This window comes from Diadema antillarum, unplaced genomic scaffold (assembly GCF_040938485.1).
Source record: "Diadema antillarum isolate AM-2024a unplaced genomic scaffold, OU_Dant_1.0 scf00000132, whole genome shotgun sequence".
NCBI classification, from domain to species: domain Eukaryota; kingdom Metazoa; phylum Echinodermata; class Echinoidea; order Diadematoida; family Diadematidae; genus Diadema; species Diadema antillarum.
The window spans coordinates 558028-569011 of NW_027271021.1; the positions used below are offsets into that span (position 1 = coordinate 558028).

General features: G+C 38.2%; 1 protein-coding gene across 1 annotated transcript; it reads right to left on the reverse strand.

The window, feature by feature from the left end:
• Positions 1-361: 361 nt before the first annotated feature.
• LOC139720729 (cytochrome P450 4C1-like) lies at positions 362-9832 on the reverse strand. The gene is made up of 11 exons (XM_071632085.1): positions 9546-9832; positions 8082-8200; positions 6955-7040; positions 6333-6526; positions 4506-4575; positions 4070-4196; positions 3498-3683; positions 2651-2753; positions 1804-1938; positions 839-1018; positions 362-534 (listed from the first exon to the last, which is right to left on the reverse strand). The coding sequence occupies exons 1-11, from the start codon at positions 9736-9738 to the stop codon at positions 362-364; spliced, it is 1566 nt and encodes a 521-aa protein (XP_071488186.1). The 5' UTR covers positions 9739-9832.
• Between the last annotated feature and the right edge of the window lie 1152 nt (positions 9833-10984).

The following is a 10984-nucleotide window of genomic DNA, read 5'->3' on the forward strand; positions in this document are numbered from 1 at the left end:
GATATTCAATTCAAAATTGCAGTTACTATATGTTGTCTTGCTTTAAGTGCAGCAAACTATCTGACAAAACAAATAATGCATTTTCAAACTACCCATACTCCAATGTTAGTTCGCAAAATGATTATGATATACAGAGATTAATGATGCGGAGACGAAAGGATCATACTGAATTTTTATTGATTATCATTTCAGCTGAATTTATCACATGGCTGGTATATCCTCCCAATAAGCAGATGCTAGTTTCAAGACTCATTTTACTCCTGTTAATTCCATCGTCACTATGTCACCCGAAGAGTGCAAGTTCGCAGGCAATTCCCTTAAGGGAAATGCATGCTCGTATTAAAGAGAAAGTTGCCTAGAATTACATTGTATACTTTCTCCTGCTAACTTTGACGAGGATTTTGCCTTCCATCGGTCTTATGATCAAGTCGTTTATTGGTTTTGCTTCGTCAATCGTCTGGACGGACTGGAATGAAAATCTCCTCAGAAGATTGGACAAGACGACCTTGGCCTCCATCATGGCAAATTTCTGACCTGTATGATTATAATTTGAATAAGACAGACACATGATGATTTGAATGTACAGAGTATATGCAAATAACAGTGATAGTTATGACCTGAGAAAGTTCGTTAGTCAAGAATATGCAATAACAGTATTAATTGATTAACATCTCGAAAAATTTCCAAAAAGTGGAATATCTACAGTTAAAAAAAAAGAACCTGCAGAACAGATGGGACTATGGGCCAATGGGGCCTTTAGGCATGAAATTGACCAAAAAAAAAAAAAAAAAAAAAAAGAAAGAAAGAAGAAGAAATCCTTTATTAGAGAATACATTACCTATGCAGTTTCTTGGCCCGGCAGAAAATGGAATATAAGCGTAAGGATGACGCCTTGCTTTGGCTTCAAGTAGGAAGCGATCTGGGTTAAATGTTTCCGGTTCGGGAAACTGTTCCGGGTCACGATGAAGGTTGACGATTGAAATCATGATCGTTGCTTCCTTCGGGACAACCTTCCCATCTGCAAATTCATATCAAAATTCGATTTCAAATCTATGTCAGAGCCTTCTGTGTTGAACATATGATTTTACAAATGAAACACAGCCATTTTTGCGAAAACAATAAGACTTGCTTTTGGTAGATTCAAACATAGTTAAATTACGTGTGTAATAATCTGGTAACATAATAAAAAGATATGCTGATTGGATTTAGAGATATTTAGCTAAAAGGAAAAATGATAATCTGATAGAATTGCTGTAAAATGTATTGGTGGGATTGGAAGGCAGAAAGCTGTCGGTAAATTAGCAAAGAGTTTGAAGAGAAGACGGTCTGGAGAAAAGATAAACGCACAAGTGCAATTACATGTACAAAGTAAAAGAGCAGTCAGTTTATCCCTTATTCTGGCGTTGCATTTGCGTTTTAGTTTGAAGCAACATTTTTTTTTTTGGTTTTTCTCTTTCTCTTCTTAGATACCTATTATACCCTTATAACTTTATCTAGTGTATAACGATGTACCAAAAGAAAGAGCGTAAGAAATTACATTTTGTGTTCACAATTTTGTGATGTATATCTATTTTTTAATCAACTTTTTGTTTATATCAGTGTATTAGTATGATCGTCATCGTTATCATTAGCATCATAATTATGATGATGATGATGATGATGATTATGTCGTTAACGCGTGCTGGAGGTGTTAAATGTAACTGCAAAGTGCCTTTCATTAGATAAGATACCCTCATATTTTGCTACACTGATCTTTGAGTTCAGATGCTGTGCAGCGCTGATCATAACTTACTGTTGACTTACCCAAGACAATATCATCTTCTAATTTCCGTTGAATGGCAGGAACTGATGGAAACAGTCGAAGAGTCTCCTTGACAACGCACGTCAGGTAAGACAGCTCCGCAAGGTCATCTGTGGTCACAGGACGGTTAGCGTCACCTGTCGGATGCAGACAAATTAAATGACTGGTACACTGTTAAATACTTGATGGATCTTGGATGAACTACCAGATTTGGTGATAATAAGTAAATGTTCTTCTCTTAACTTCATACATCTCATCCTTTCTCTAGTCACCTCATACCCTCGGCTAGTCTAGTTCTGGACCCTTTTTATCGATTCTTTTTTCGCTGACTCTTAAGCGTTAAGCCGAGTGATGGCGCAATCCCGAGAACTGCTGCCCCGAGGATCGCGCCATCACTCGGCTTAGCGTACAGTCGGCGAAAAAACAGAATCGATAAAAAGGGTCCAGAACTGGACTAATTATCGGCCGACTTTGTCCTGAAGCTTTGTTGATTTTAGTCAGGAAAAACAATGTTCAAACCACAAGAAAAAATATTCTTGACATTATTGTCGTTAAAATGCATTATCTATGTGTATATAGTTCATCTCTGGATGTGCTTATAATGTTGTCTGTCCATCCCTTAGAACTAACTCGTGTGTCTCGACTTTTCACCTCTGGCGCTGTCGTCTAATGAGTTGATGTGCATTTTGTAGAATGCAAAATCAGGATCTCACAGTTTATAGGCCCTATATACAAAGGGTTTTTGAGACCACAATCGCTAAAGCAAAGCTTAGAGAAATTCCTTGGTAAAAGCTAAGGTTTGGATTGATGTCTCCGTTGCAACCATTTTCTTTTCTGCACGCATCTTACCAAAAACGCGGTCCATTTCATCGTGGAGGCGTTCCTGGACATCGGGATGAAGACCAATGAAAAGCAAGGCCCACGAAATCGCTGCAGCAGTAGTGTCATGACCCTGGCTCAACAAAGGAAAGTCAATGTCACTCAATGGGCTCGACATCAGCTTTTTTTCTAGGCCCATTTTGGCAGTTGGGCCACTAAAATCCTTACGACAGAAATTTGGGTAACTGAAAAAAAATGTTCTGGCCCGAAGTATTAGAAACATAACAATCAACATTGTTTCCGAACGTATATATAGCCTTTTTGTAAATCTGCTGGCCCGACAACAATTTTTAATGGCCCCAGGCCGAGCCACCGCTAATGCCTATCCCTGTTATAGGCTACAAACATATTAAAAACCTACAAGTGGGTAACAACTTATTTCATTGTGGTCCAATTTTTTTGAGAAAAATCTAATGATGTTAATCAAATGATATTAAGTAAATTATCAAAGACTTTTCGTTATGAGTTTATAAAACAAACAAAGACTTTTTTTATTCGGGATATTAGAGACTAATGCCCCTCGAGATCTCGACTTCATTCTATGACCTTTGGAGTAAGTTCTCGGGTCATAGCACGGAGTTGAGATTCCTTGGGACAATGATATCAGCGATGTCTTAAAGAACAGTCTGTACACTGTAGTATACTTATGACATAAAAAAAAGCAAATTTGTTTCTAGGAGAAAGTGGAAAGTTTTTGAGTACCAATATTTCCGATAACATGTTTCATGAGGGCATAATAATTGACAATTTACGCAATTTATATTCTTATTCATTAACTAATTAATTATTCATTTATAAATCAGAGCTAAATTTTTACCGCGAACATGAAGGTATCCACTTCCTCCTTAATGTCCTCCAGGGTGAAACTTGGATCCTCTCGATGCATCTTGAGGAGGAGATCTAGAAAAGCAAACCGTTTCCGTTCTCCAGCAATGTCCTCGATTTCATCATCACCACAGTCTTTCGGCGGCTTATGACATGTATGAAGTCGTTCTCGAATCATCTGTTTTGGGGGAAAAATGGAAATAAACAAAACATTTCCAAAAAACAAACAACTCTATACTTATCTCTCCATCACTGTCCGGATTAATTGATGAAAGTAACTGCAACAAAACCAAGCGAATAGAAAAGTAAAAGCGTTAGAGACTGTAATATAAAGACAGAAATTAAATTGGCCAGAGCAGTGGAAGTTTTGAGAAAATCAGGCCTCTATTTCTTTTTCGTATCATAAACTCCCACTTGTCGTGCTACCGCACACGTCCTCCACAAACCCCAGCATGATCATACATGAAACCAAAGCTGATTATTACGTAGTTTCGGTTACAAAAGTTTCAAATGCCTCTTCTTGATGTTTGCGCATGATGGTAATACGCGTTGAATGATACTCACTGAACGAGTGACGCCGTGGAGAATGGCGAGACATTCTCGCTGTTTGGCCCCGGCTTCAAGATTGCGGAAAACTACATCTGGCCACATCCATGGAGATCTGGCCCTCAGCGAGATCTGCTGCGACATTCTAATCAAAGTAGCATAGGACGTAGCCATTACAATCATCCTTTTTGTCTCTTTGACTTAAAACTGGCAAAAGAATTCTTGCCTCTTGAATCAAAGATATTATGCAGGATATGAGTTGCCATTCATAATTTGTGAAGCGTGGTCTGGAACATTTCATGACACAAAGACCGACAGCAATTGTTAAAAAAAAATCTCATATGTTTCATCAAGGCAGAAGGCAAGAATTAATGCCCTATGTCACCTTTTCCTCTTTCACTCGATCAAGGTTCATGTAAAGACCTATACAACACAATGGAGCCAACGAACTTACTTATTGACAGCCTGGACATACTCGTTGTCGGTGTCTCCTTGCGCATTGATGTATTTCCCCATGGCAGTGTCTGTATGAATCATGACAGGTATAAAGAAACAACAAGAAAATAAGTATTATAAACATACGTATATCTATGTATTCGTCTATCATGGTGGTTACCAATGACTAGACAAAACAAAATAGAATACTTACCACATCCTCTTGACTTTGTATTTTTATTTATCTCTCCGCGTCCCTCATTCTCTTTTAACTCTTTGAGTGACAAGTTTACTTCCTGTCCAAGGGTTTGTGTGTGAAATTTGTGCACATTATCTTGACTCACTGGCACAGAGAGGGTTAATCTCCTCATCTGATCTCCTTCCTGACATCACTTGGAGTCGTGAGTTGCCTCGGGCAGCCTGCCCCGTAATCAATGGAATGACAAGGGTTCGAGTCCCAGTGAGCATGATAGCTGAGCAATGTTATGCATGAACATGTTGTCCCCTCTATCATAGTAAGAGACAAAATGCTCTCTCCCTCGGAAAGAAAATGTAGATGTTCCTTGTTTGAGCGTACGGAAGCTCACAATTATTAGTGCCAACGAGAAGGCGTGGTATATTAGATCTTCTTATGACTTAACTTGAAGGGTAATAAAGGCAAGGAGAAGGGATCTGGCAGTCATATCAGGCTTCTTGATTTCTCGGACCAGTGAAGTCGAAACGACGACATTTTGGATCTCGTCTTCTCGCCTTCACGGATCAGAAAAATCAAGATGAGAAGCTTTCAGATTTCGCCATCTTAATATAGGAGACGACATTGTCTTCTCTGCGAGGCGAGTATTATTGAAAGTTCATTTCATCTTTATTCGTGAAACGAAACACATAACATAATCGTGGACTACGTAACTTTCCCCATTGCTGGTAGGCCTCTCAAGGGCTTTTTACACTTGCAAATTTTTGCTTAGTCCCGTACCAACGGTGGGGCTAAGGGGGGGGGGGGGGGGGGGGCTTAGCCCCTTTCCTTAGCCCACATTCTGTTTACACTCGTTTTTGCCAAAGTGGGCTAGCCCCACCGATAGTCCCGTACTATCTGGCCCTGCAAAATAGCAGGGTTAGCACCGTAATTGCGGTGCCAAGCAAACGAGTGTAAACAGAACGAACAAATAATCCGGGGCTAAGCGACGGAGACGAAGTCCGACCCCCACTGACCAATCAGAAACGAGATAATCAAGTGCTGCCGGTGCGTGCGTGTACGTGTACAGTGCACAGCGTAATCATGAATATACATGTGGTTTTGAAAGTACCGGACTAAGAAATACGAGTGTAAAAAGGTCAATTTTCTCCTAAGCTCCGGACAAGAGCTTAGTAGGGGAATTATGGGCGAGTGATAGTTCTGGATCAGAGAGAGTACGGGGTTAAGAAACACAAGTGTAAAAAGGGCTTCACTGTCCCTCAGGATCTCGACACCGTCCTAGGACCTTCGGAGAGACCTCGGGTCATGGCATAAATTTTCGATCCACAGGACAAAAGCAGACCATGATATCAACAATGCCGTTGAAAAGCAGTTCGTACATGTATGTTATTCTGTGTTCAACTTTCTATAAAGTATCATTCAATGCTATCAAATACAGATAATTTTAAGCATGCCTGTCAAAGCTCGCCTGTTATAGTGCATTTTCCAGTGCTGTACGTATTGATTCTCATTGGTTTAATTCATTTAAGTCTGTAAAACGCTATTTTTTTTTCAAGTATTACAACAATTTTTCACTTTTTTTTTTGATCACCTGCACCTGTTATACAGTCTTGTGAACATTGTGAAGTGGTCTTATTGGTACATTTTGATTACCGCAAATTATATCCAAAGCACAATAAGTCGCAAGGGGAAATATGTTGACGTGATCAGCTTTGTTTGCCCACGGCTCCAGCTTATCGGCCAAGATGTTGCTCTGCTCATTGAAGACATCCATGAAGTTTTGGAGGATGGAGAAGTGAAAAGTTGGCGTCAACATCTTGCGGCGGTGGAACCACTTCCCTCCAGAGCTGCGGATGGAATTTTGCAAGGAACAACTTGGGTAATGTCGTCATCACAGGTCAATGTATATTGAACATTAATCTAAACTGTCAAACCACCAGGAATTAATATGACATTGGCGTTTCAAGTGTTTGGCTGTATTGAAAGTGGATCTATATTATAGATACAAGTTCCTTACAATATATCAACTTTGTAATTACCAAATATGATTTGCTGCCATATAGCCATAAACATTTACCACGTCGCACAAATTTGTCACTATTCATCTCTTTTAATACACATGGAGAGAATCAGGTCTGAACATGGGTGTTCACGACAGGATCAGGTATTTTTACATTATCAAGCATCTGACGTGATTTCACTGACACAGACTGCAGAAACTGTGAACTGTGGGGGAGTTTTTCTGGCTCCTTTACAGTACTCTATTCCTCGTTACCTGACTATCAAACCAAGACCAAGCCAGGGCCGCAAAAAGTTGTAGGCATATCCTTTCTTGATATGACGACTGCTTCTTAGTATTTCCTGTAGTGACAGCAACCGAAATCATAATGTGCACAGCATGTCCATAAGAAACAACGCTCACATATAAACATATACACATAAACGTCAGCCTGCGAAAGGTTTTTGTGATTACAGTTTGTGCATTTAATTATATCGTAATATACCTTATATGATTTCAATTTGCATATCATGCCATGCCACTTGGCAGCTTACACTAATTTAGAAAAAAAAATGAATCTGGGACAATGCTTTGTGACTACAAACAATTAAAAAAAATCATTAATGTTTGATGCAATGTTTCCTTGATGATATATTTGTTATATATATATATGTACACACACATGAAATATGTGTTTTATATGCTTATTCACAGAATTTATCACATATGTCATACTACGGTATACACTGCGACTTGGACGGATCCCGTTGCCTAATGCGCGTTTGGTCTCACTCCACATATTCTAATTACATTTCGTCAACAACCACTTCGTGTAATTTCTACTTGGTCAGACTGGCACTTGGCAGAATTACAGTATAGTCTAATTACTATTTATAGGCTATGCCCAGTTAGTCTATTACCAAACCAGTGTAATACTCAGTTTATCTACGTCGTTTAGACCTAACGAGTATTATATTAAATGGTTTTTAGCCGAAACAGTCGTTAGACGAGATGGCAATTGGACAAGATGGCTTATGAACCTGATAAAAATTAGACAAGAGATTTAAAAATATTAAAGTTATCACATTTATACTTGATACTTAACATTGATTAGATTGATCAACATTTTTACACTGGTTATTTCTATCCCTAACTCACTTTTATAGAACTATTTTGAAGCACTAAAGCTGGGTTTTTGTTTCATCCACAAATGTTTAATAGTGCCTTTAAGTGAATATTCAACGGGAAACTTAGAAGAAACCAACATCGACGCGGGCATGTATGATACGGTGATGTAACTGATATTGAAGATTTGCGAAAATACGGAAAAATTAACATTCTATAAATTTCTTTCACTTTGGTTGTGGTTTTTCATGTCAAGCTTCTACGCATCCTGTTCTTACCTCAGCATGCTTGCAGTTGTAAGTGACCAGCGAAGGTAATGGACCAAACCAAATCCGAATGATACCGCCACTCTTCTCACGATATTCATTTGCCAAGGATTTGATGAACAAGAAATACTCTGCGAACAAAATTCAGTGGAACAAAATAATGTTCAAAAATATTCCGTCATCAATTATTTTGTACATTGAATTCTTTCTGCATTTGGATAAGAAAAGATCAGGCTACTCAACGTATGTTTATTAATCATGCCTACAACACCCCGTTTCTTGATATTGTATGTTAAATGAGACGATCTCTAACTATCTTTGTCTGCACAGCATTTCATCAAGACTCTACCAATCACAACGCTTCATCATACATCTTGTATCACTAGCAAACTATTTTCTTCTTCCCTGTGTCATGTGAATCTACGAAAGACAGCCCCAAAAGAGGAGAATTAGTCAAGTATTGTTTGAATTATATCATATCCCTTATAACCCCTTTTAGACCTTTGAGTTATTATAAAGTAGAATGAAGAATTGTATACTTCTCTGCACTTCAACTTATTTTTAGAAGTTTTCCATCCATGTGGAATGTGCAGTTAGACATGGAAGATTCAATACAGAGAATTATATATATATATATATATATATATATATATATATATATATATACAATCAGCATGAGTTGAATATTTCACGATGATGAATACAAATCCGTCGGGAAAACATCAAGTCCAAAAAGGGATGCATTTTTGTCTTTTGATGGTACATCTCTAGTGATTTATAAAGCAGAGGAAGTTAAAAAAAAAACCCTCACAATTTCATTCATTTGAATCCTTTCTTGTTCATTTCTAATCGTTTACTTCAATTGCAAATATTTAAAAACCTTTTACTTGAGCAGTTTCATAATTCATGACTGATTCTAAACTTCGGTACACGTTTTACAAAACACAGCTTTCGTAACATTCTCCTTCAAATTGCGAAAATTTTTCTTGTTACTGTTTTAATGATTTTTCCTTTTTGATTTTTTTTTTTTAAAGGGGAGGGGGATTTCATGAATTTGACCGGATCAAGCATATTATAATCTTCGTCCAATACAGTATGTGCAGTAAAATACAAATGTGTCATTTCAAAGATGACAAAGTGATAACTTCTGCAGGAACAATTTCTCAGGGAAATTGATGGGTTGTGGCTTTTGTTTCTCACACAATGACGGACCTAGTTCACTTAAAACGCACTCCTCAAACGCCTCTTTTTTTTTTGTCAAAAGCAGCTTTTCTACAATTTTCCAATACTTATTTTGGTGGGTTAAGAAAATTAAGCCAACATTTTGATGAGTAACATATATGATTTCAAATTTGAGGATACCCTTTTTCAGATTTTGATAAAACATCTTTACCTGGTGACATTCTTCAAAGAAAGTTGGTTTGCTACACACCAAGCCATGCACCCGTAGTGTTGATGTTATAGTAGATCACTGACCTCTAGGATCTTTGCTGAGCATGTGGGCATTCCCAATTATCGGAAGGGCCAACGGTCCGTAGAACTTGCTCATCAGAAAGAAGACTCGGATGAATTTTGCTGAGAAGTAGGCCAGCAGTGTGAATAGAGTCACAGCAATTATGGTCCCCAGCATGCAAAAGCCGTGAAGGTTACCAGATTCTGCTAAATCCATTTTGCCAGTCTTCTAAGTACAGCAGCTGATCATCACAAGGTGTATGTAAAACTGTAAAATAGTAGAATGACAAAATATGGTGGTTAAAGGCAGACTTATGTTTAGTTGTCTTTTCCTTCTAATCTTTCTTTGCTCTATATAGTAACTTCTTTGAAATACATCAATGCACACGAGCCTACATCAAGCGGATGTGCCGCTTGCACTAAACCTCATTTCCTTATCCTAATCTCATCTGGTATTAATTCACCTGTATCAACTACTGGCATAAACACCACTCATAAATGAGTCACCATACTGTAATTGTCATGCTCATCCCATATTGTGGGCTTTTTAATGAACAATAAAGGACTCAACAGAAAATGGACAGGGGAATGTAGAAAATTAATAAATAATATGAACACACCTAGGCCTACTGACGAGACACATAATTATAATTTTAGATCTCGTCTAGTTCGACCTCATGAGGTCCAAGAAGGCAAAAAGGGCGAGGCGAGTTTTGAATACGTACTATCGCCATGATCGTACTAATGCTAAACTCTCAATTTTCGATTAGGCCTACTGGTCAAACTTGAATGAAATTCAGCAGTAGAATTACCTCCTCTTAAGGCAAACGATGCTCCTCCACATGGACCGCCAATTCTGGAACATCCAACTCTTGTCTATCCGCCAAACTTCAGGTAGTATGTATGCGACGCTAAGCAATAGATATAGTGATTATGATACTATTGATAGGCCTACTAGCAGGAAACCTTTTAAGAAAGGAGAAAGTGGAGATTCTTCGTGTTTATTCATGCTTGTCTTAGCCTTGTCACAACGCTATTGGGCTATACACTTGGGTGAATAGTCCAAAGATCACGCTGGCTTTGAGAACGAATCAAGTGAAGCCATCAAAGCCAAACTCATCCAGCATGAGAGCTTTCTTTTTAAAATCCGGACCGGAAACCAGGGAGGGGAATCAGCTTATTTGGAAAGGAAACATCTTTTCATATATGGATAATTAACCTACGATCTGCCCAAGGACCCATAAAACAAAATGGAATTCAGGAGGATTCTCTGTGGTGAATATGTGAGGGAGGGGGGGGGGAGGATGGGAAGTGGTGCAAATTTACTGTACTTTTGTATGTAACTTTCTATGTATTTTGTATTGTTTCTATGCAGGACCCCTTTGTAAATCTTTTTTTTTTTTAAACTGAAAGGGCTACCCTGTGAAAAGAAAACGGAATAAATAAATGAATAAATGAATGAA